Below are 26794 nucleotides of genomic sequence, written 5' to 3'. Positions count from 1 at the left end.
TGGTCCTACAGGAGTGTTCAAGACACTAAAAAATCAAACACAAAAACTAAAGGTCTGTAAAACTACTTGCATGTTGAGCAGACTACCACAATTCACTTCTGCTTGTTGCTCCCAGGGCTGTTTTATCTGCTTTGATGTCTTGTCCTCCACAAGTTTACAGATGTTACATAAACATAGGAGAGACTGAAGTGTGCCACTCCATCAGGCACCATGGTCAGAAGAAACCTTTTACATCCACAACTATTGTTCAGAGATGGTTTTGCATCTCTGACACCTAATCTATGCAATCCTTGCAATGGGGCACTGGCAGAATGCTTGCAGCTTTGTTAGTGTTTTAAATATTATCTCTGTTCATAACTTTTTAATTTATTTGATACATAACAGATTTAACTCCCTTTTGTGCCAACAGTGTGCTATGGTGATGTTTTGGGGTTTTATTTGGTTGAGGGTGAAGGATCTGTTTGCTGCTTTTTTTGCAAATGGAATTTAAGATAAATAAGGAAGTGATGCTGAGTAATGGAAATATTGACTTCATATGCTTCATATGCTTGATTCTATAATTCTATGTAGTTTTTTTCTGTCAAAGCTGGAATTATCAATTATTATAACAAGGAAGCAGTATGATTATGGTGCTACGGTAGTTTTGCTGCTGAGACATGCTGCTGACATAGGCTTGGTATGCAAAAAATCACTGAACAAATAACTCAATGTGAATGCCCACATTAGATTATTTGTTACTGGCTGTTTGGTTTTTTTTGTTTTTTTTTTTTTTTCCCTTTTTCTTTTTCCCTCCTCTTGCATAACCCTCAATAAGCTTAAATATGGGAATACATCTCTTTTTGGCTGGTATTAAATGGAAAAAAACTCTATTATCTTCCTAGAAATGGCACTGAGCAAACCTTTCAGAATATAAATGGTGCTTTAAAATTTTCTGATTTATTAAATGCTTTTTCCTATATTACCCCAAAATACAACATTATTTTGAATTCATAGGGAACAATATTGCAGAGACAACCTTTACTGTTACAAAGAAGTCTAATATGTTTTCACAAGCTTTTGCTTTCATTCTTATTAAAGAAGGAGGTCTGCCTCTTCCATCAAGCTATAAACCAAGTAACTTGTCTGTCTCCTTGCTTGCTGGGACAGCATTCAGGGACAATTTAGTAGCAGGGAGGACAGAGTGAGGCAAGCTGGGATATCACAGTGTATTAGATTTTGTACTTTCCAGAGAAATCTAAGTGGGATTGGACATCCAGATCATTCTGCCTGACATTCTAGCTAAATGGTTAAATATTATGGACATATATCACAAGAATGCTGGAAACTTCAGTATAATCACAGCTCTTAAAAGCTAAACCAAAGATGTAAAGGTAATCCTGAAAAAGTAGAATTCAGAACTGAAATGATGCAATTGATCAATTCCAGGCCAGTTCAACAGAAACTGAAGGACTTTGTATACACTTTTTATTGTATAAAATACTTTTACTTTTCCTATACTAATATTTTTGACTGTACAGATTCCAAGCAGTGTTCAATAGAATGCGTTTCCCTCTCAGTGCAGGCTTTTGGCAAGAGAGGCAGTTTAGAAAAGAAAGAGGCTCCTTAGAAAGCATCCAGAACTCCTGAAGCACCTTCTGGAAAACTGTGAGTGCTCACAGATGAGTATAGAGTCTTTCTGCATGAGCAATGTCGCCCAAGGTGTGAGCACTAGGGGAAATTGTAGGCACCCCCCAGCAACAGAGAACACAACATTGAATCTGAAAACTTATTTTCCACAAGATAATGCTAGAGGAAAAAGGTAGAGGTGCAAACAGTGAGGAATTAATCAAATGAGAAATGACAAAATTAATGTCACCATTTGATTTTAGAGGGGAAAAAATAATTAAATTCATGCATTATTTAGAAAGAAAGCTTTCAAAATTTCTGTTCAGAACTGCCTTCACTTAGTCTATTTTTGATTTGAAACAAGATCAGCATGTGAAATGCAATATTTCCCAGAGGGCAGATGTTCTAAATTTCCCTTATAGTTATTTGGGTGTATGGAATATTACAGAACAGAATATTCCATGTTCAGTATGAATATAATTCCACAAACACAGATCTTTATTTTCTTTTTCACAAGTTGTAATTTTAATCATTAACACAGCCGAGAGGCCCAAGAGCTTTGTAGAAAATTAGGAAGAACCTGTCACAGAATATCTAGGAGGACACTGCTTGGCTTAACCAAACACTGATTATATTCCAGAGAAAATTTTCAAGCTGATTTCTTAAGTTGGATGGTGTTAAAATTTAAAGCTTTACTTCAGGAGAAAAATAAATAAATAGGTAAATCTGATACTCTATCAGAATTCTGGGCAATTACACAGTCTGTAAATTATAACTGTGGAAAACACCGTAATAGTCCCACTAGTGATAAAATAAACAAAAAATACTTAAGGACAATATTATTCCATGTAGGAGCTTAAGGAATGATAAAATTTGAGTGCCTCTTCTGTGTGAGCTATGGAAAGGCTATTTCACTAGCAGGTATCAAAGCTGTATTGTAACCATTGTCTTGTAATTACTGTCCCTAATTCTGTGTTCTGGTTTCAGCCTTAGAAGTTATTTTTCTAACTGGTAGCTGGTGCGGTGCTGTGTTTTGGCTTCAGTCTGAGAACAATGCTGATAACACACCAGTGGTTTAGCTGTTACTCAGTAGCACTTACCCTGATCAAGGACTTTTCAGTCTCATGCTCTGCCAGTGAGGAGGGACATGGGAAGCCAGGAAGAAGCAGAGACAGGAGATCTGACTCAAACTAGCCAAAGGGGTATTCCATACCGCAGCACGTCATGCTCCATATAGAAACTGGAGGGAGTCACCTGAAAGGGACCAATCACTGCTCAGGTTGGGCTGGGTATCAGTCAGCACGTGGTGAGCAATTGTATTGTGCATCACTTGAGTTTTTTAACTTTTATTTCTTCTCTTGTTGTTTCCTATTATTATTATTCATATTCATTCTATTATCCCTATATTTTACTTTATTTTAGCTATTAAATTGTGCTTATCGCAACCTGTGAGATATAGATTCTTTAGATTCTCCTCCTTATCCTACCTGGAGGAAGAGGGGTGAGTGACGGCTGGATGGTGCTGAGTTACCAACTGGGTCTAAACCATGTCATTCTGTTGCATCTCAACCTGTGTATAAGCCATTTAATTATGATTTCTCATTAAGAGTCCAGTGATTTTTGAGCTGTTCACTTTTCATTTGATTTAATATTACCTCTAATATACAAAGGAAAACATGTAATCTGTGTAGTGAGAGCTGTGATTTGATTTTATGTAGGGTTTTGCACTATTCTGAGCAGTCTGGTTATGATACAATTATGGGATTAAAAAATCCTATACTTGCACCTTAACACATGACCCACACAGTGCTGAATATCTCTGTCTCAGACATCTGCTCATTGCCTCAAGGTGTTTTGAGCTAGTGTCACTTGCTATAGGCCTTGTTTTAAACACAGACTCAGATTTCAGTGACAGCTGCAGGTGTTCAGCGGTATTAGGCACAGACCCAAGATTTCATCCCCTCTGCTGGAGGATGAGGATGAGGTTTGCTTTGTCTGAAGCACTCGAGCTGAATTCCTAATTTAAATTCAGACTGCAACTTCAATAATGATTATTTCCTTTGCAATTGCCAACAACTGTGATTTTTAGTGACAACAGCTCATTAAAAAGAAAAAGTCTTTTATTGCGAGAGACATACTTCCAGGTGCTTTGAGACAAATGCAAAAGAGAAAGCACATTTTCAGTAAACAGAAGCTGGAATTTTCTCATCACATCTCTGCCTGTGGTCATGATAGAAGAATCATAGAATAGTTAGGGTTGGAAAGGACCTTAAGATCATCTAGTTCCACCCCCCCCACACACCATGGGCAGGGACACAGTATTACTCCAGAAGGGTTTAAATTTTGCATCTTTGATCATTTTGTCAAGGTGCAATTGATCCTGGAGTAAATTTTCTTGCTTCAGCAAGAAGCAACTCTTGCTTCAGCAGAAGAAACCCTGTAGATGGAGTTTCACCTTTGGAGAACCTGGCTAAATATGGTTTATATTACATATTTTAAGAATCGTACCTGTCAAAGCAGGCTAGATGCCCTTGACATTGTCTTCAGTGCATTATTGATATATTCTGTTATTAAGAAGTAGAATTCCTCTTGCCTAACATAAGCCATCTAAAATTCAAGTGTGTCTAGACCAAGATATTTCTCTAGGCTCTATCTGTTATTACTGGAAAGAGGCAAGCACAAGCAGAAATCAGTCGTCCTTTTCCAGTGTGTACCTCAGGATGGGTCAGCTCACTATGTGCATCTGCTTGTTGTTTTCAAATGTCAGAAGACAGAACACGGATGTCTCACCTCACCTTTCTGTGGCAAAAGAGTAAAAAAAGTTGTATTTATAATATCCTCTTCCCAGTGAACAACTCCACTTTTCCAGCTACATTCCTTCCAGCCCTGGTTGTACTCTGGTATAAAAGAAAATATTCTTATGCTCTCATTAAAAAGTAAAATAAAAATAAAACAAACCAAAGCTAATTTTCTAATAAAATGAGTAATTTTTTGTTCACATTTTCATTTAGGTTGATTGAAATAAAACTTTTTTTTTATTCTACTAAACCTACTTTGCTGCAAAAAAAAAAAAAAAAAGGCATTTCTAAGGAGTGAAGGAAGTGCTGGTCAGCTTAATCCTTTTTCTATTATAATTTATTTATTTTCATTGATTATCGTTGTTTTAATTGTGCCAAAATGGGATGTGTTATCTTATGTAGTCCTTTCCAGGTGGAGGAACTGAGAGCTTCCTTCATGTAATATATCAGAAAATCCAATTAAAGTATTTTATTGACAATAAAAGAAGGGTAATCTTGCTGGTGGGACCTATAAGATGAAGATATCAATGAACTGGCTTATCATCACACATGATATGTTCAGCATTTTTGGTGAGCTGAATTGACTCTGTTTGAACATGTTGAGCATTCTAAACCCAAGTGAGTAATTAAAACTTCTGTTAATTAATACTTTAAAAACAGCAAAAAGAATTCAATTTTGCAAAGAAAAAGACATAGATGTGAATCAATGACAAACTACATCCATGAATCTGTCAAGAGCCAGAAAGAGTGACTGGAAGGCAGAAAACCTCAGTTTGCTGAAAAACACGTTAAAAGGCTAATGATAGAGATGAGAAACTGTCAGAATTATTTTAGCCATTTCTGATTGTTCTAAGCTGCAAACTTTAAATCTTGCATTAGTTACAATGAGGTAACCAGAAAGATTCATGACTGTTTCTCGGCCAAGAAAACCTATTCCTCATTCAGGCAACAAGGAAACCCAAGCAAATTCTCGTCCATTGAGGGAACACAGCTTCAGAAATACTCCTCTGACTCTCATTGTGCAAAGAGCAAGGATCCAACACATGTAGTGCTCTGTGCATACTGTTACTCATGTCTTGAATGATTTCTGTGACCTGACAGGACACCTTGGAGCCGATAACACCTCTGACTTCTCTGGTTCCCCCTGACTCCTTCAGGCTTTATCTTGACTTGCTGTCACATTGGCTCCTTTCTGCTACTGTGGTGGAGTGCTGCTCTTGCTGCATATTTTTGCCTTTGCTCTTACCAGACAAACACACCCACTTTTGCTTTCAGTGTTGTGGTAGACGACTCTTAAAGGTAACCTTGCCTTTCTCTTTTTGTAGGTGGAAGACGCATTAAGTGAGGCAGATTTTCAGCTCAAGTTGGACCTGCACTTTACTGATAGTGAACAACAGTAAGTACTGTTTTAAAGCTTAATTGGTAATGTGAGATTTTCAAAGTTGTTATGTTGTTCTATCTCTCCTGCTGTTAAAGTCAAATGGAATATGACCTCTGTGAGCAGGGGCTGCAATTCATGAGTTCATTTATTTCAGGAGACAACAGAGTATTCTCTGGCTGAAGATGGCTGAAGAACATACTAAGCACTTTTCTTGTATTAAGAAGCAAAACTGTCTATAGTTTAGGAGGAAGAAGTCTTCCCACTGAGTTTTATTTCTTCCAGCTGCATTTGATTCCCTAACCTTAGGTGAAGTGGGAGCAGCAACCCTTCCTGAGGCATAGCAGAAAGTGTGATCCCAGATATTATTCAGTCATTGAATCACAGAAAAGGCTTCCAATGACTTCAGCAACATATACAGGAGGACAGGACAGGAGGAGGTGCAAAGAAATCATCTAAACTGTTTCACACCAAGACCGTCCCCCTGTGATTTTACTCATATCCATAGGGCCCTAAACAGATTTCAAGAACAAGTTTCGTCTATCTTCAAGATACAAGAAGTAAAAGCTTGTTCTCAGACAAGATTAAAAAGAACTGACACATTCAAGCTATGAGATTGTGCTCTTTGTGTTCCAGGCTGAGAGATGTTCCAGCGATCCCCATGATCAGCAGCCGTACACTGTGTCTCCACTTCCACCCCCAGAGAGGTCTGCACCACCATGTTCCTGTCATGTTTGACTATTTCCACCTGTCAGTGATATCCGTCACGGTGCATGCATCACTGGTAGCATTACACCAGCCTCTGATCAGGTAAAGGATGCAAAAATGTCTCTTGAAAGGCAGAGACTCCTCTTATGAGTTCTTTGGATAGGAGAAGATAGAAGAAAGAGGATAATTTAATTTCAAGGATTTTTGGTCCTGGGGTTTGGTGCTTAGGGCCAGCCTCTGGCACAGGCTACTTCCCTTGATAAGACAATAAGGGTTTGATTAAAAACTATCAAAAGCTTTGGGAAGAGATTCAGAGATTTTAATTAGTCTTGAACTCTCTGTTTCCCATCTGTAACATGAGGAAAGTGGGTTTTTTTTTCTCTTTGGCAGTTTTTCCTGTTTAGTCTATAAACCACTGAGAGCATTTACATTTCCCCCCCCCCCCCCCCCCCCCCGCATTGTTTTTTTAAAGCATTTAGGACAGTTGAAGCCTAATCTCATCTGTGGTCTCTGTACATTAGCATCATTCATAACATGGCTAGAAGGAGGCATGTGTGAGTCAGGACTGTTGGTTTCTGCTTTGCAGCATCATCTGATTAACTATGTAACAGTATAATTCTAGCTGCCATGGGGTCTAGGTGTGATTTATGTTATCTGATTCATAATGACAAGAAACTAATTCAGAATTCCTTCAAACAAAACAGGGCTGGAGGTCAATATCCTCTAATATTTAGAGCAAGCGAGGGGAAGCAAAGGTCTTTCTGGCAATTTACTTTGTGGTCAATCTTGTCATTGCATGAGATAAAGAGTGCTGAGAGGGAGGGAACTTCTTTGGTCCTGAAACAAAAAGCAGATCTCAGCATTATTCAGCTTCCCTTACTCCAGCAAGGCCTTGCTGTTTACCAAATGACCAGGAGACTCAAGTTTGTCAAATATTGTGCAGAGAACACTGCATCAGAAAGAAAAGATGAACCTATAGACCCTTTTTAGCTCAGGTTTTGTGTCTTAATACATCTTTGCTTCAGTTCTCTATTTGTGTAAAGGCATTGCTTGTACTCAATGCCATAGAATGAATTGAGACTGTAAGAGGTTGAATTGTGACACTGATGTGACTCATATTTATGGATCAGACTGGCATACCGTTTTCTTCAGCAGCTGAGGTACAGGTGTAACTGTTGTATCTCTCCCTGCTATGTGTTGACTTTTAAAATAGTGAATTAGATTGTAACAGACTCCTTCTAACCAGATAATTTTCTTCAGATAATTTGCCCATTGTTCTACTATATAAAAGGATGAAAGAACAAGTTATCATGCTTAATAACTGTTTTCAGTGCTTTGTTATCCTCTAATGAATGGACTTGTTACTGTTACTAGGCATAAATCTCCTAATATTTTTGTCTAGCTGACGAGCAACTGTTCCATAGTCAGATTATTATAGCTTTTAAAATATAATATTGTGGACATTTATGAACTGTACAATATTTTTACTTAATGCAGTGGAATGAAGATTTTCGACAGCACAATATAAAGTCTCAATTGCTTAAGGCAGTAAAATCATTTTAAAGTGTGATACTGAGGATTTAGCTCCTTTTTATATTGAGCATTCTCTAAATATAAATCAGGGTGAAGACATTAGTGCCAAAGGAATGCCAGTTCCAAGCATTCTGAAACAAACCACCCAACTAAAATCTGGTTTTCTCACAACTCAAAGCCTTCCTGCTTGGAGTTTACTAGTATTACAGACAAAAGGGTTTAATTGTACAATCAGATCTTTATTTTTGTAACACAATAGAACCCAAATGACTGTAAAGGCTTTTCTGTCACATTATGGAAATAATAAACACCAGATAGTTGCATTGTCTGGGAAAAATATCCATGCAGTATTTCACTGTGTTTAGTTTGCTACCTTGAACTGCACCATCATAGTACGTACTTGACATGCATATACATATTGTTTCCACACATATGTATACACTTAAATGTAAAACAGGATTACTTCTAGACCTACCCTGAAAATAAGGGTCACACATTGCGTACAATTGAAATTCACTGCTGTCCTGAAGTTATCCTGGAAAACAACTTTGCGTGAATCAGAGTTTTTTGCTCATATATGCCCTGTGGACTCAGCTTTTCATATCTTGTTAGCTTTGTGGGCATATTCAGTACTCTTCCCCAAAGTTCTTCCCTGTTGCCTGTATTTAAACAGTGAAAACAGTAGGGAAAATACCAAGACCGAGTCAAGTCTTTCCCTGCAGGGTAATGTACACCTACAAATAGCTCTTGCTGAGCAAACCTTGTCAGGGTGCTTCCATTGACTCCTGTTTTTTGACAAGAGAACACTTTGATATTGATGTTTGTCCTGGTTAATAATTCTTACATAATAAATATTACATTAGGTTTGAGGCTTTGTAGCCCTCACCTCTGACTAAACTGAGAATGAGTGAAATTCATGTTTCTGGGATTCTTTGCAGGATTCCGCACCTGGGACAGGGCGATCCCTGGTCTCAATACAGGCTGGGGGTTGAAGGGATTGAGAGCAGCTCTGAGGAGATGGACTTGGGGGTATTGGTGGATGAAATACTGGATCTGAGCTGGCAGTGTGCTCTCACAGCCCAGAAAGCGAATTGTATCTTGGGTTACATCAAAAGAAGCATGACCAGCAGGTTAAGAGAGGTGATTCTGCCCCTCTACGCCACCCTGGTGAGACCCCACTTGGAGTACTGAGTGCAGTTCTAGTGTCCTCAGTAGAAGACATGAACCTGTTGGAGAGGGACTGGAGAAGGGCCACAAAAATGATCAGAGGGATGAAGCACATCCCATCTGAGGAGTGGCTGAGAGACTTGGGGTTGTTCAGCCTGGAGAAGAGAAGACTCTGAAGAGACCTTACTGCAGACTTTCAGTATTTAAAAGGGGCTTATATGAAAGATGGGAAAAGAGTTTTTCGCAAGGCCTGTTGCAATACAATGAGGGGTAATTGTTTTAAACTAAAAGGGGAGATTCAGGTTGGATGTGACAAAGAAATTCTTTACAATGAGAGTGGTAAAATACTGGCACAAGTTGCCCAGAGAGGTGGTGGATGCCCCATCCCCGTGACAGTCAAGGCCAGGCTGGATGTAGTTCTGAGCAACCTGATCTAGTTTATTGGAACTAGATGTTCTTTGATGGTCCCTTCTAATCCAAACTGTTATATGATTCTATAATCTATGATTCTATTCTATGATTCTGGATGGAAATTTTGTGATTCAGCTTTTCTAAAGAGTATAACCCTCAGCTTTTTAAGAGAGTCCCAATTCTTGGCAGCTGCTAATGGCTTTATGCATTTACTAAGGAGGTGAGAGGCTGAGTAGGATGGTAATGAGGCAGACTTGCAGTCAACTTACCTCCAGCTGCGGTATCTCTACAACAGTCGTATTTGGTATAGATGTGTGATGACCAGGAGCACTGTGACACCTTGAGGCTCAGATCATCTTCTCTCTTGGCTCTTTGAGCAGCTACATCCCTCTGAAATATTGAGCAGCAGGGAAAGGGCTGGGTGTCCTTGCAGAACACTGAGCTATAACTTGGTTGAAAATTCTCACATTAACCTTTAGAGTTCTTTGACTTCTCTAAAAAGCACCCCAGAAGTGGCTGTGGAAGCTGGACTACTTGAGGCCAACTCCAAAACCTTAGTTTTCCAGGCAGAAGTGCAGTAATAGGGGAGAACAGGGGTGTAGGATGCAGTGGTTGCAATAGCTGTTGCCTCAACCCAAAACACTGCTTCCCTCACCCTTGTCTTGCCCTACACCAACCCCCTTCCACCAGGTACAGCAGCACATTTGTGACACACTGCATGCCAACCACATGCATGCTTCCTGCAGTGACTGTGCAGGGCCGTTGTGTCTGCACTGAGTGCTTTTGGCTGCTGCAGGTCATGGAGCAGTATCTTCATACTTTTGGAATGTGGGAGGAATAGAGGAGAACCTAGAGCAGGAGCTGGGGGACGTCTCTCCTAACGTCACAGAAATAAGAGTTCCCTTTGGGAAGTAAAGGGCTTGATTCTGGCAACCTCATTTTACCCACGGTGACAGATGATACCAGAAAGTCTGTCAAAAGAGAAAAAGGGAGCAGTGTTCAGGCTGAGACTACTCCCATGCTGAATGCACTGGCTTTCAAAAACTGCTTAAATACCTTTTTTATTCTCTTACCTAAGCTCCAGAGGCCAAGTGTGCATAAGCAATTGTAGGAGGAAGGTCGAGTTAGGGCTTTTGGGCTCCAGTTTTCTGTTTTGTATTGGTTTCTGGCCTGAGGCACTGACTTTTCCATCAGCCCCCTGTCACCAGCTTCACAGCTGGTCCAGGCTATAACTGCAACCAGCAGTTATTAACCCAGCATCAGCTGTTTTGTTTCAGCACAGTTCAGACTTCAAGAAATTTTCTGCTTTTCCCAAAGGGATATGTCCATGGGGTACTACTTAGTCTCAGGTATGCTCCAAGCTCAGTGCCTTTCTTATGTTGGACTTATTTAGGAATCAAGCAGCAAGAAACATGGTTACCTGCTTAATTAATTCCATAGACCTCTGCACCACTCTTTCCCAAGAGGAGTTAGCATATGCTATGGTTTATAAGTAAAAATACAACTTGTAAATAATCTCTGAAACAAGTACCCTAATACATGATTTCTGAGGCACACATAGTTTCCCACACTGGAAATAATGCCCTATATATTGTTTCCTGGTGGCATGTCTTACACTGGAAATTTATCCAGTGACTTCAGATGATTTATACTTTCTTCCCCTGAAAGCTTGCTGGAAATGAAGGAGCTGGTTTTCAGCACCAAACTGCTACTCTCTGTACAGGCTGCTCTCCCTAAAGCTCTGGTTTGCTTTAGAACCATGCATAATCCACCTCATTTGATGGCCACAGCTTTCTGGATGCTACTCAACTTTCTGTTCTCTTCCCCACTTTCATACGTATGTCTATGTGAAAAGCAAAGTAGGTTTTCAGGATTTTATTTGTTAACATTGAATTCTTAATTGCCCACATCCAAATTACTGCATGAGAAATGAGAAATCTTGATGACATTTGCAATAGGTAAAAAATGTAACAGAATTTTTTCTGGTGAAGAAACCAAGACACAAATACTGAATTTTTCAGTGACTTGAACTTGTTCTGTCCTGGGAAGAGGGAACATAATCAAAGGTACATGAAGGTTTCAGCCCTGACCTAGTTCTGCTCTGCTCCACTGCATTGAGGAATCAGGCCAAAAACTGGCCATCCTTGAGCAATTTTCTCTCACCTAAATTCTTTTATTCCCAGGCATCCTCCTGTTCCTCAAAAGCACAACTGATATATCTATTGTGACACACACTCTGTACTACCCTGGAATCTGGATGCAGAACATGCAGGTCAATTTTGTTTATGGTTGTAAATGTAGCTGGCACCTACTTATGGGCAGTTTATATTCAAAACTGCCAAAGATGTAATTCTGGGTAGTGAAGTTAATGAATTATCTTCTCTCTGCATCCTATTTACAAATAAATTAATCCATAGAAAGAAATGCAATATTTATGCAGTAAAGAGCTATTGCTTCCATAATACGTTTATTAAAATAATACTGGTTTACATATTTTCTTCCAAGAACTCTTGCATAATAACTAGATTTTTTTCCTTTGAGTTTTCTTTATTCACTTGTTTGCTATATATCTGCAAAGATAAAACTCCACTTTTATATGCCATTCTCCTAAGCTACCAGCCAAGAAGTCACATAAGAGAAACCTGACTATTTCTGAGTCAAACTTTCAACACCTCCCACCCCCAAATCAAAAAGGAAGATAACCCCACCTCAAACTAAATAAACATAACTACATTATTTTACCTGCTTTCAAGTTTTATAGCAACTAAGATTAAGCTCAGGAAAAATTAACCAACTTTTTCCAGCAACCAAAATCACTAAGAGATTTCAAACCAGATCCCCCCTATTCTTTGGGGGTGGGGGGATCTAGGGATCTAGGAAGAGATATCTGTTTCCATTACAAATTTTATATTAATAAATCTTATCAGTTTTATCCAAGGAGCTCATAACATTTTACAATCACTGATTATAACCTTATTGAAACTCCTTATGTAAGGGGGAAATGTGTAGAGGAGCACAATCTGTCAGTATCCACACATTACTCTCAAAAATGAACAGGTCATCCATTTAACCTATGTCCACCTGGTGGTAGTAGTTTGCCAAACCCATATGTCCTTGGTTCAGCAGTAGCAGTCATTTTTCCCCTTTTAATAGCTGGTGCAGTGCTCTGTTTTTCACTTTTAGCCTGGGAACAGCGATGTTTTTAGTTGTTGCTAAGTCATGTTTAGTCTGACCAAGGACTTTCTGAGTCTCATGCTCTGCCAGGGAGGAGGGGAAACTGGGAGGAAGCAAAGGCAGGACACCTGACCGAAACTAGCCAAAGAGGTATTGCATACCACAGCATGTCATGCCCAGTATATAAACTAGGGGCAGTTACCTGGAAGGTCTAGATCACTGCTCGGGTTGGGCTGGGTATCAGTGGGTGGTGAGTGGTTGTATTCTCTTCCCTTGTTATTTCCGTTATCATTATTGTTATTGGTGGCAGCAGTACTGGTTTGTATTATACCTTAGTTACAGGACTGCTCTTATCTCAACCTGTGGGAGTTGCATTATTTTGATTCTCCTTCCCATTCCTCTGGGAGTGGGGGGAGAAAGAGGGGAGGGCGAGTAAGCGGCTGTGTGGTTCTGTGTTGCCAGCTGGGCTTAAACCACGACACCGTATTAAACTTTTGAGTTAGAACACTGAGTGCACAACATTAAATCTTTAATGCACACAGTGTTGTGCATTACATTTTACCTGATCTGTGGGAGCTTGAAGGAAGTTCCTGGTGAAATGCAAATTGTGTTGTCAGTGGAAAGTGTGAGGATTTGATTCTGAATTATGTTATTTCTATGTGACTACTTATATTTTCCATATTTTTTAAAATCAATAACATTTTATGCATAAGGGACTGAAGGGAAAAGAAGTCATTTCTTCATATGATCTGTCCTAAATAGGAAGCAAGTTCACTTCTTCAACTTCCACTCCTGGTTCATAAAATCATAGAATAGTTAGGGTTGGAAAGACTTTAAGATCATTTAGTTCCAACCCCCTGCCATGGGCAGGGAAAATCACAATATTATAATTTCTGGTCATTAGCATATGATGACTGTGTGGGTTTTTGGTTTGTTTGTTTTTACAGTTTTACCATTTCATATAGTGCATGCTAGGGTTTTTTTTTCAAACAAGATTCAGGTCCCAGTCTTTAAATTTTTCTTTTCCCATTCTGCTGAAAGCTACAATTAATGAAGAAACTAAGTTTTGCTCACCAGGAAAAAAAAAAAAAAACACAAAAAACAAAACAAAACAAAACAAAAAAACAAACAAAAGGTCTCCATTTTGAAAAAAAAGTAAATGAAAAAATAAAACAGACTATTTCTTTTTGGAGGACTTTAATCTCAAAGGGAATATTATGTTTTATTAAACTGGCCTACAGCATTTATTCTGAATTACTTCAATAACACATCTGAATTAACATTTATCAAGGCAAATCCATTTCTTATGCTAAGGAGCTGCCATCTTGTTTATATACTAGAGAATTGTCCATAGAAGATAAAAAATGGGGAATGATTATTTAATATTTTGCACAGTATAAGAACTAAGAGGTGCCACATTCAGCTTTCCAACAGCAGGTTCAAAACAAAGTCCAGCACACATTGCAATGTGCAATTCATTCCAAATGATGTTACAGAGGCCAAAAGTATAAATCAAAAAGCAGATTTATCGAGGATAATCATGGCAGGAGGTTGGAACTGGATGATCTTAAGGTTCTTTCCAACCCTAAATATTCTATGATTCTCACTTGTATGTAACCATATGTATGTGTCCATAGATGGCTGCTATAAGAACTAGGAGACTCTTCTGAAGGGTAAACTTCTGGATTGGAATTGTTGGAAAAAGTCCAGAGGAGGGCCATGAGGATAATCTGGAGCACCTCGCATATGAAGACAGGCTGACAAAGTTGGGGCTGTTCAGCCTGGAGAAGAGAAGGCTGCGTGGAGACCTCATAGCAGCCTTCCAGTATCTGAAGGGGGACTATAAGGATGCTGGGGAGGGACTCTTCATGAGGGACTGTACTGATAGGACAAGGGTAATGAGTTAATACTTAAACATGGGAAGTTTAGATTGGATATAAGGAAGAAGTTCTTTACAGTAAGGGTGATTAGGCACTGGAATGGGTTGCCCAGAGGAGTTGTGAATGCTCCATCCCTGGTGGTGTTCAAGGCCAGGCTGGACAGAGCCTTGGGTGGCATGGTTTAGTGGGAGGTGTTCCTGCCCATGGCAGGGGGGATGGAGCTAGGTGATCTTAAGGTCCTTTCCAACCCTAACTATTTTATGATTCTATGATTCTATAAAAATATCTCATGGATAAGGTCATCAAAAGAACAGCTAAAAAAATAAAAATGGAAAATTGTTTCTTTGAATGAAAATATTAATTCTGCACTCATGTTCATTCTCTCAAATACACACACTTTGCATCTTTTGACATTTTTTATCCTGACTCCAAATAAAAGCTAAGGTTAACATACAGGATAAGGGTATAAATGTTTATATTAAATCAGTGTTATTAAATAGATAGTCATGTAAATAACCAAGAGTTAATATACTAATGAGCGCGGTGGCAGGAATAAATAAAATAAATACAGGAATTAACCCTGTTTTGCAAGTAAAAATTGTCTTCAACATTATGTAGCATCAGAAAGCATTAGGGGAACTTTTAAGTTTGTAAGCCTTCCAGTTAAACTTTCCCTCAACAGACAGATGACATTATGGAAGATTTCCCAAAAAGCGGTTTTTGTTTTACAGTGCTATGTGTAATCAATTTCCGTAAAACCAAGTGATTAAAATCCCTTCTCTGCTGTAAAAGCAAAATATAAATAAATTAAAAAGGCATTAAAAAGTGCTTTTCTCTCCCTTAAAGCCTCTGAAAGCTTTGCTAATATTCAAATGAGGTTTTGTGTGCAGGCAACATTTGTTTAAGCTTCTCTCTCTGATACCATAGCAATAAGATTTTATTTCTGCTTCCTGAGTCTTTTCAGCAGACCAGGGCAGACAATATCACCCAATAACATCTGAAATTACTCAGAGCAGTTTTTATCTCTTGGCTCCTTGAAATTGCTTTAGTTTATTTATTTATTTCTGTATTAAATGTATGAAATATGTGGAAGGACTTCATGCTGTTCAGAAGCAGCCAGCTGGAAATTTCTTGGATCACAAAAATGAATGCATACAAATATATGCTATGGTCTTCTACCCCCCACCCGCTTATGGAATGTTCTTTTTGTCAATGTATAAATGCTAGCTAATATATAAGAGAGAGCAGTTTGACTTGAGGCAAGGCAGGGATTTATGATTAACCTTCTGACACTAGTCCAATTCCTAATTTTACTTGAGATTTCTTTTTCTGGTGTTGCACACATCACTCAGTTTCCCTGCATATTAGAACCTCCCCTGTTATTTGGGTGATAACAAGTATAGCTGCACTTCAATTCATTTTGTATCCACCCTTAGCATAATCATCCTTTCTTTTGTTGTGGGTTTCTGTATAGCAGCCAGAACTCTTACCTGTCCTTAAAAACTGGATTAGGTGTGGATACCCATGAATAATGGCTGATCTGAACTGATGCAGCCACATGATACATATCTACATAGAGAAATAACCTCAGATTTAAAGTTTAAGCAGAATGAATGGCACTGCCCTGGGCCTTTTAGTTCTGGAACAATATGGTTTTAAAATGTTTTTTTTTGTGCTCTCCATCTTAGAAACTTTTGTTCTTTCAAGTAGACCAGGTCTCCTGCATGTGATGTAATTTGGGATGCCAGGATGGGTATCAGGTGCCTGTGGATGGCAATCCCAGTCTGAAAGCTGTAGCAAAAACTCAGTGGCACTACTGAGTAAATGTCTTTTTCTTTTTTCTCTGTAGTTCATTAGTTCAATATCACCTTCACCTACACAGTGTCATAGAATCAGCTAGGTTGGAAACAGTCTTCAAGATCATCAAGTCCAAACCTTCACCCAAGCACTGCCAAGGTCACCACTAAGCCATGTCACTAAGGGCCTCATCTGCACGGTTTGTGAACACTTCCAGGGATGGTGACTTCACCACTGCCCTGGGCAGCCTGTTCCAATGCCTGACCACCTTCTTTCAGTGAAGAAAATGTTCCTAATATCCAATCTAAACCTCTCCTGGTGCAGCTTGAGGCTGTCTTTTCTTGTCCTATTGCTTGTTACTTGGGAGAAGAGACTGATCCCCACCTCACTGCAACCTCCTTTCAGGTAGTTGTAGAGAGATATAAGATCATCCCTGAGCCTTCTCTGTTGGCCTTCTTGGCTGCGTGGATACAAACTGACTCATTTTTAACACCCCCAGCACCACCTTCTTCTCTGCCAGCAGCTTTCCAGCCACTCTTCCAGAAGCCCGGAGCATTGCATAAAGTTGTTGTGGCCCAAGTGCATGCTTTGTAAGAACAACTATGGTTACTTGCATCACCATTTAGACTAAGTAATTTGGTTTATTGTATTCACCACAAGTAGCCTGATTTCTCTCTTGAAATCTTGATGCAGTTTATGTACAGCACATGTTATTACAAGGTCGAACAACGGGGTTTATCTCACCAAACTTCATCTGTTTACAAGGCAGTCATCCTAGCCTCTCTTTATAGTCCACAATAAGAAAGAAGCACTTTGAGGGTGAAACGCATCTGACCCATTTGATATCACTACTTCAGAAAGACATGAGTCACACACACTGGAAATGCCAATTCCTCTCCAGTGAATATAAAGGCAGCCTACATCATTTACTAGGATGCGGACATTTGCTCAGATTAATCCAGAATAAGAGCCCTAGCTGCTCATCAGGACTCTGACAGGCTCAATGCTGAGCAAACTCCAGACAAGAAGTTTCACTTTTAATGGGTCCATGCTATAAGGCAGGAGACATACAGATACAGTCAGGAGGGAACACTATAACTATAATAGCACCGAGAGGCGATGATCTCAGCCTAAACCAATTTAAATTCTGTCAGGCTTTTGAGAAAGAATTTGGATTGTGTTGTGAATGGGTATGGGAGAACACATCCCAAATGAATGGACTGTACCCAGGAAAGGGAAATGCAGTTTGAGGCTGAAGTCTTATAACTTTGGTGCTGGAAGATTTTTGTCATGGAACAGTGAGAAGTGGGAACTAAACTTCCAATCTGTAATAAATGATTGGGATGAGCTATAAAGGATGTTGGTAGTATAGGGAGATTACAATTGCACAGTTCAAAATGAAGTGTGATACGGTTAAAGAAAGACAGAAAGATGTTGCACCACCCAAGATGTAAGCGAATGAAAAGCTGGATTAAGAGTATTATCTATGTGCATAGATGGAAAAGTAATGTTGAGAAGTTATGCTGGAAATGGATCTGTAAGGCAGCAGAGAAAGGACTGAGTGAGTGATAATACTCAAACCACTGGACCAAATGCCAAAAAAGGGACAACAATTATTCTTCTTTAACAATTCTGCTCTGATTATTTTCCTTCTTAATTTTCCTTCTTTTAGTTTTGCTCGTCCAGGGAAAGGCTCATGGCTTGGTAAAGGCAACCTGGAAGCGGGACCAGACCAGTCCAGTATGTCATTAGAAAATCTAGTGTTTGGAGCTGGCTACTGCAAACCTGCTTCTTCAGAGGTGAGGAGGATTCCTGTCTTACTTCTATTTCACATTGTCTTCTATTTCTATATTCACATTGTCCACATTATCTGTGAAGAACAGGCCCTGGTTCATGTTGCTAAAAGAGCGATTTTGTTGGAGGAAGAACCCTCCAAACATTTCTGCATGAACCACCTGGCAATTGGATATATAGTTCCTGGGTTCAGGCCCCACCTTTATGAGACATTTCAAAAAAGACAAGGTGTATGGATATAACCCTGATTGCCAACAACACTTTTACAACAGGATTCACCTGGCCAGGTATCTGCTGTAAGGTGAAATTCCTTATTCAGTAAAAGATCCTTGCTTTTGGGTCTTATGTTCAATGGCCACCGGACTTAAGTCATTCTTAAGGATGTTGTGAAGGTTTGTTTGGAGTATAGAGTACTGTGTGTGTTGATGATGGGGTGTTACACACATTGCCTTACTCAAGGCAGGTCTTATTACTTGCAGCAGCTGAAACAGAGAACTTGTGCAATTTTTAGTACAAAGCTGTTTGTTTGGAAAACAATGATTAATTGGGGGTTTGTAGGTTTTTGGGGGGTTTGGAGAGTATTTTGTTTGGTTGGCTGGGGGGGGGGGTGTGTTAAGTCCTAGCTTTGAAGTGTTTCTTCAGAAATGTTTCCTCAGGTCTAGAAACTGAACCCAGAATACTGGAATCATTAACTTGTGGGGAAATCCTGATTCGAGGGCTCTGATTAACATGCTGCCCTCAGCTTCCCTCAACCTTTCCTGTCAAAGCTGTTCTGTTCTGTATGAACGTTAAAAATATCCTAGCCTAGAGCGGCTGGTGTAGAAGAACTACCAGGGAATTAACTCAGGCTGAGAGAACGTTTGGCCTGAAGCTTCTATCTGAACCATTGGGTCATTGTATGCTTTTGGCAAACAAACTGACCTCAACCTCTGCACCTCTGGTAGACAGTCACATCATATAAATTGAAATAACTGATTCAAGTGTTCGTAAAGTAATCTCTGTACATTATACAAGAGAGAGGCAACTTTGTAGAGTAGTTCCTAACTTTCATTATTCTCTGCACAAATCTCTATTGTAAGAAGATAAATATAACAGCTAATTCTCCACTCCCATTTTTGCTTTTACCTTCCATGGAAAAATCTTGGTCTGATGTGAATAGGAAACTTTATTCCTTCTCAAATATTTTCATTAGCTGAAAAATAGAGAAAACTCTATTTTCTACCTACCTCTTCTGATGATTATTCAATAGAGGTTTGATCATAAGGTTTGGGGTTTTTTTAACCTTTTATTTTTAATGACAGCATAACTGTGGCTTGACCTTGTCTGAATGCCAGGTGCCCACCAAGCTGCTCCATCATTCACTTCCCCAGCACAACAGGGGCAGTGAAAATACGATAACAAATACTTGTAGGTCAAGACAATGGCAATTTAATAAAGCAAAAACAAAGGTTGCATACAGAAGAAAGGGAAAACAAAAGATTTGCTCTCTACTTCCCAGCAGAAGGTGATATCCAGCCACCTCCCAGGAAGCAGGGCTTCAGTACACTTAGTGCTTACTCTGGAAGAACAAGCATTGTTGGAATGAATGCTTTTTTCTTAGCTTCTATTGCACAGCAGATGTTACATAGCATGAAATATCCTTTTGGTCAGTTTGGGTTAGCTGTTCTGACTATATCCCCTCCCATTATCTTGCCCACCCCCAGATCACTGGTGAGGGGGAATATTGGAAAGCCAGCCTTGATGCTGTGCAGGCATTGCTCAGCATTAGCCAAAACACTGGTGTGTTATCAACATATTCCTAGCTACTAATACAAAGCTCAGCACTGTGAGGGCTGGTGTGGGGAAAATCAACTCCAACTCAGCCAGACCCAGTACAATAAGTATTAGAGAAGCTATGTGGAAACCTCATAGCAGCCTACAAGGATGCCAGAGAGGGACTGTTTATCAGGACTGTAGTGATAGGACAAGGGGCAATGGGTTTAAAATTAAACAGGGGAGATTTAGGTTGGATATTAGGAAGAAATTCTTTACTGTGAGGGTGGTGAGGCACTGGAACAAGTTACCCAAAGAAGTGGTGAATGCTCCATCCCTGATATTTAAGGCTAAGTTGGACAGAGCCTTGGGTGACATGGTTTAGTGTGAGGCATCCCTGCCCATGGCAGGGGTTTGGAGCTGCGTGATCTTAAGGTCCTTTCAAACCCAAATCATTCTATGGTTCTATGATCCCAGCAGGTGACCTACTAAATACCCAGATGAAAGCACTCTATCATAAGCTGGTTTTAGCACTCTGCTACCCTGCAGGTCATCAGAACATCACACCCCAAACAATTATAGCTAGAATGCTATACACTCCACCTCCACATGGTGAGATGTACATTTACTTAGCTTCAGGGATCCCTATAAGTCATGACACCTGGTTTTGATCTGAGACTTTTAATTTAATGGACTGTGATGGCTTTTTTGTATATGCTATTCCTGATGTATGACAATGAGCAAAGATTATCGCTCTTGGTTTAACATAAAAAATAATAATGCAGAACTAGAAAATGAACTGCTCTTGAAGTGAACCCAGCTCCAAGTGAGTACAAGTGAACAGAGGTTTATATGGAGTTTTTATCAAGCCATAAGGGATTGAAGGAAGAATAATAATATTTTTTACAGTGCTGCAATGATTGCCCTGGGTCAACTCCACTTCCCTTTAGAAATGTATATATTCTGTTCCAAGTCATCTGAATGTGTTTGTAAAATACAACTTCAGTTGGACTATGGATACGTCCAGGTTTGGGGAATTTTGCGATCAGTGTCAGTGGGCATGAGAATGGGTCTTACCCATCTCATTAGATGAAAACTGCAGAAGACTCTACTCACTTTGTATATATATTGCATTGGACCTTGCCTGCTGTGTTTCCAAATAATTAACTGTCGAATTCCTTACCTGAAGATATGCCACACTTTTTGTTTGTTTGTTTATTTATAAGCTTCTCTAATTTTATACAACTGTATAGGTCTAGGCAAGAACAATTAATGTATCATGTCATCCAAGGCAGACAAAGCTTCACTGGACTGCAGGACGCAGGAAAACTGTTTTTAAAGAGACTTTGGTTAGTTCTTTTTTATGTTCTAAAATGGTGTGAAATGGGTAATATTAGTCTATCCTACTGTGTTTTTTTTTTTCATCTCTGCAAAGCTGAGTTTGGATCCTTCTACTTTTCATGTATATTTCTGTATTTGCCTTGATCTGAGAAATCTCCAGGCTTAAGCTTTTCAGATTCACCTCCTGGGCAAGTGTCTTCTCTCTGATGTCTTTTCTAGGGAAATGAATCTGATTATTCAGTTCTCTATACTGCTGCAAACAGTTGAGATTTTCTTTATTTGAGGTTTACCTATTGAGAGTAAACCAAAAAGACCTTTTTTTCCCCATTATTGATGCCAGATTATTCTTCCAGAATATTTCCATTTGAGTAGAAGCCTCTGATTCATAATAATTCTAAATCATTCTTATTGCACCTTCTTCTTCAAATCTAGGAGATGCATGTTACAACCCCAGTGAATTAGTGGTTTGCTTTTTCTGAGTCTTTTATTAACTGCAGTTGATTCAATTTCATCAATTTCATGGAAGTGGCATAAATTCTATAAAGCCAAGAAGCAGACTGGCTCACAAAAGTAAACTTTGCCCTTTCTAGCGTCATCATAATCAGTAGATGGACTAGTGCCATAGCGTGTTTGTTTTATGTGGCATGGTTTTGGTAGCTGATGAAGATTGGAACAGTGGTGTTTTCTGTGCCTCCACATTAGACAGAGCCAGTTCCAGCTGGCTCCATAATGGACCCATTACTGGCCAAGGCTGAGCCCACCAGCAACGCTGGAAACACCTCTTTGATAACATATTTAAGAAAGGGTAAAAAGCACTGTGCAGTAGCTGAGGGAAAGAAAAGTGAGAAAATATAAGAGAAAAAACTCTGCAGACACCAAGGTTAGTGCAGAAGGAAGGGGAGAAGGTGCTTCAGTTGCTAGAGCAGAGATTCTCCTGCAGCCTGTGGTGACACAGGTTGTTCCACTGCAGTCCATGTAGGACCCTATGTCAGATCAGGTGGTTGTGCCCTGAAGGAAAAGGGTTTAGATTTGTTCTTATTTCTCATTCTATTCAGTTTAAGTAGTAATAAATTAAATTAATTCCCCCATGTAGAGCCTGTTTTGGCCATTACAGTAATCAGTAAGTGATCTCCCTGCCCTTATCTTGACTCATGAGGGTTTTGTTGCATTTTTCTCCCTTTGTCCTGTAGAGAAAGGGAAGTGATAGAGTGGCTCAGTGGGAAACTGGCAGCCAGACAAGGTCAACCTGCCACACATGGTTCAGACAAGATTTGAACATATAGCTTCAGTACAGTGGTGGCTGAATTTACAGCAGAACCAAGCAATGCCAGAATTGCACTGAAATCTGATGTTACTAGTAGTAAGTCATGTTTTCCAGCCATCTGTTGAATACAAAATAGAAGATTCTTGACATATCATCTCTAGGTCATGCATCTCATTTTACCTTTTTCTTCTTCATAAACACAGTCCATCAGAGAATGAATTTTCTTTTTAGGCCCATAGATGGACTGCGTCAGTTCTCATCTAATTTGTATAGCTCATTTGCTGTTTTCTTACTGAAAATGCAAGTGACTGCCTTAATTTCTAAAAAAAAGCCTGTATCAGTCATCAGTTCCCTTTGCCACTAGCTTAGGAGTTAATCTGCTGTGTGTTTGGGCTGCTGAGGTGCCACTGCTTAACGATAGATCCTGAAGGCTCCTTGTTCTGCACTTCATACTTCTTAGTGCAGAGACTAATTAAATGCCAGGGGCTTTGGACTCTACATGTGCATTTTCCAAACAACTTCTGAACACCTCTGACAGTTTCCATATCCCTTGGCTTAATAGAGTAGTTATAATAATTAATCCTATTTAAATCTTGGTTATTTTTTGCTGTCTTCCACTCTCTTTCCAGTCATGTACTCAGCAAACAGGGATCTTCACATTCTCCATTCTTCCTCCCCTCCTCTTCTACTAGTTTCTATCTATGCTACACTTTTCCTTTCAAGTAAAATTGAGAAAACAGTTATTCTTACTGAAATAAGATTTTTTTGTTGTCAGATAAATGAAGGAAGATGCTTTTGGGGTTGAAAACCCATTAAAGAACAATTACAGAAAAAGAAAATGTGCTAGTACTTTCTCAAGCTCTCTTCAGCTCATAACCTATACTCACAGAAAATATGTATCACACTAGAAATGTCCAAACAGGGTTGCATCTACTGCAGACTCATGAGCTGTGCGTGACTGGCTTCCCTCAGGGGCATCTGAATTCCCCTTAAGGTCTGCTAAGTTGTTTTTCCCTGTGAGAAAGTTCAAGGGGTTGTTTTGGAGGTTACAGGGTCTGGATCTGAACATCACACTGACTCATGCTTTCGGGTTATCTCAGCAGCAGTAAGAGCTGGACACTAAAAAAATATCTACAGATCTTACATCAGCAATAAAGTAAAAAGAAAATGTTCCTTGCAGAACTAAAAATTGAACAGTCGCTTATTCTTCAAGAGATTTATGCCTTACCCTGTGCCTACACCTCTTCTATATCCACTATTGTCAGACTGGTTTAATGTCTTTGTAATATTGTGCATCACATGCCTGCTGTGTTATAATCAAGTTGAGTCAATGACATACTGGGGTTTATTAATAAACTATACACACAGTAATTTTATTTTCATTTGGATAGCAGTTGCACTGCAGATAAATTGACTTCTAAGTAATGAGATTGATTAATCATATGACTTCCATTATTAAAACACTGGTGTTTGGTAAGAAATGTTCTTCTTCCATGAAACATTGATGTAGCTACCCCAAAAGACATGAAGTGTGTGTCTGGCTTCATATAAGAGCTAGGAGTGTCATTCAAATAAAACTGAATTGATGCTGAGAGTTCTTTACCAGGTTTATTAGTTTGTTTGTATTTTCTTCTTTTCAGCAACATATTAAAAACCAAGGCTGTTTCAGCCTAACAACAAAATGTTATTCAAACCTACATTTTTGTGTCACATAGGAGTTATTTGTGGTTTATTGTTCTTTTCTGCTGTATAGTTATGGCTCTTTGGCCACAATACTTCACTTTTTCAGCTCTTGAAAATGGAAGATTTTGTATCAGAGAATAGCCCATGCAGGATTAATTGTGGGATTTTTAGCCTGAAATCCCAGTTTAGCTGGGAGAAGATGAATATGTAGCTGTAAAATTAATTTCTCTTCAGACATAGGAACCTTAATGCAGAGTTTAATAGTATCCTTTTCTTCTTTTATTTATAGACACAGCAGCCACCTTTCTGACTTAAATCCATTGTTAATTCTGCAAAAGAACTAAAATTTTGTAAAAGACTAAAACACCACTATTTCCTTTTAAAGGAAATGTGTATTTTCCTGTTTCCTTTTTCCTCTGAAACTAGCCAAAGTTCTCTATCTTCTACTAGGAAAAAAGGGACCTCTTGTGTCTACAGGGCTATGAAGTTGTCAAGTGTTTTTTTATTGTTTTTTTCTTCTTAACTATGTACCAAGACAGATGTTTCACTAGCGGTGTCTGAGTTTTACAAACTTAAGGCATAATGAAGATTCTGATTTTACCAGTTTAGAAGTACAGTATGTATATAGCTGGTATGTATTTTTTAGGAACAGGACTTTTTCAGTGTCTTGCTTTAGCAAACAATGATTAGTTGTGATTGGACTCCAGCAGATGTCCAACACATTATTATGGTGAAATAGTAAGAGAGCTGATATATTGTTCTTTATAAGGTGTAATGACAAGTATCTTTAATCAGTGTTCGGGCATCATTTGTGATAATTACTGATGAAGTCTTTAATCTTTAGTTGCTTGAAGATAAATGGCTGATCTTCAGAAAGAACTAAATGATTTCCTAGCTGTAGTAGAAAACATGGTAACTAATAATGGGACAATAACTAGTTTCTTTAATCACTGTCATTTTTCTTTCCTGAGGCTCTTAGTTTTTTGATCTGTCATTTGCTGAGTACAGCAAGGCAATGTTCTGCATTATGATAGAGTTCAAAACAGAGATTAATTTGGGATTATGTCTAAAACATGATGTTGAAAAAGCTTTACAATCTTTTCGCTATGGGTGTTCAATGAAAATGTCATGGAATAATCTGGAAATTCTTGTGACACTCCATGCAGGATGTTGATGGAGTCCTTCAGGAGGAAGTCCTCAGGAATTGCTAATACTCAGTTGATAATTGTCTCCTTTCGAAATTCAATAGAATTTACATAGGAAGTTTCACTTTTCCTACTTTTTTTTTTTTCTGCTATTTTTCTGCAATGCTTACCTATTGCAAAGAATCAGACTGCTGCATACTCTTTGTAATCTTCCTGTTTCTCTTCACTCTACTGTGAAAAAGTCAATCAAGCCTGGACTTCCTTAACTGAAAAGAAGTCTTTTCATAGTTAACTTAAAGTAGTTGTGAAAGGAGTGGTAAAAGGAAGAATGAGCGTGGAGAAGTTATTTCTCTTTCACAGCTACTATTACAGTTATATACTGATGAAATTATTTGAACCCCCATCACCATAATTTCTCACTTTGGGACTGAAATCCACTGTTGTACAGTCATTCATTTGACCAATATCTTTTCATTTAAAGTTTTCCCTTTCTACAGATTTCAGCATTGATTTTTGAGGAAGCTTATGGGAGGGTGCATGGGACAGATGTTTCTTTCTTTTTTCCCTGAAATGGAGTGCAGGAGCAACAGGAACAGCCTTTATACTCTGTGCTTTAGGAAGTGGATTTGGCTGCTCTCTACCTTTTGATAGAGTGCTCTATGATTCAGTTTTTCATTCTTCTCAGTATTTTTTTCCAGTGGTACTTTGTTGAAAAATGATTTTCATATGCCCTAAGGAACACTAGGCAATAATTCCCACTGACTGATGATGAGAGAGTTCATGAAAGGAGACCTAATCAACTCTCATAGCTTCCAAGCTAACAGCCTTTCCAACAGGAGCACAGATGCCAACAGCAGCACAGTTGAGATCCAACATCTGGAAGCTACTCCTTTGCTATTGGCAGGTGTCCCAGACAACAGCTCAGGGACTGAGGGATGAGAAAAGATATTCCCTATTTTTCCAACCCGTTTGTCTTGTTTTGTGGAAACACATGTTCAAGTGATAGCAAAAGCCTGTGTTTCTGTTCAAAATCATCACAGTTGTCATAATAACCCAAGAATCAGTTTCTCAGGTAGTATGAATTTTGGGGGCAGTGCTTAGGAAGAACACTTCCTTCCATGGAAGCATATTCCCTCTGACACCAGTTTGTCTGTAAGTGACTGCTCCAATGATCTCATGGCTTCTCTGAGGATCAGACAAGTTTCAGTAGTCTGACAAACAGAAAAGATTTGGCTAAGAGAATAGAGATGGGTAAGTGTGTTATGATTCCTAAAAGTATTGCCAGACAGAGGAGAACAACATTAAAGCTTAGCTAACATACATAAAGCATTTTTAGAAGCTTCATGGCAAGATAAGAATAATTT

General features: G+C 39.0%; 1 protein-coding gene across 2 annotated transcripts in view; it reads left to right on the top strand.

The window, feature by feature from the left end:
* The window catches only part of FAM135B (family with sequence similarity 135 member B), a 194415-nt gene that overhangs the window by 121725 nt on the left and 45896 nt on the right, over positions 1-26794 (top strand). For both annotated transcript variants that reach the window (XR_009728579.1, XM_061374147.1), the window contains exons 5-7: positions 5729-5799; positions 6418-6591; positions 18124-18250. Coding sequence is in view for 1 of the 2 variants with exons in the window: in XM_061374147.1 (XP_061230131.1) it covers positions 5729-5799; positions 6418-6591; positions 18124-18250 (372 nt within the window). In the remaining variant the exon portion in view is untranslated. The remainder of the gene's footprint in view (positions 1-5728; positions 5800-6417; positions 6592-18123; positions 18251-26794) is intronic.

The sequence above is a fragment of the Neopsephotus bourkii genome, unplaced genomic scaffold (genome assembly GCF_033783945.1).
Source record: "Neopsephotus bourkii isolate Nb327-2 ecotype Australia unplaced genomic scaffold, CSIRO-AGI_Nbou_v1 NB_1637, whole genome shotgun sequence".
NCBI classification, from domain to species: domain Eukaryota; kingdom Metazoa; phylum Chordata; class Aves; order Psittaciformes; family Psittacidae; genus Neopsephotus; species Neopsephotus bourkii.
The sequence above is the reverse complement of the archived record's forward strand: the minus strand, read 5'-3'. Positions and strand labels throughout refer to the sequence as shown.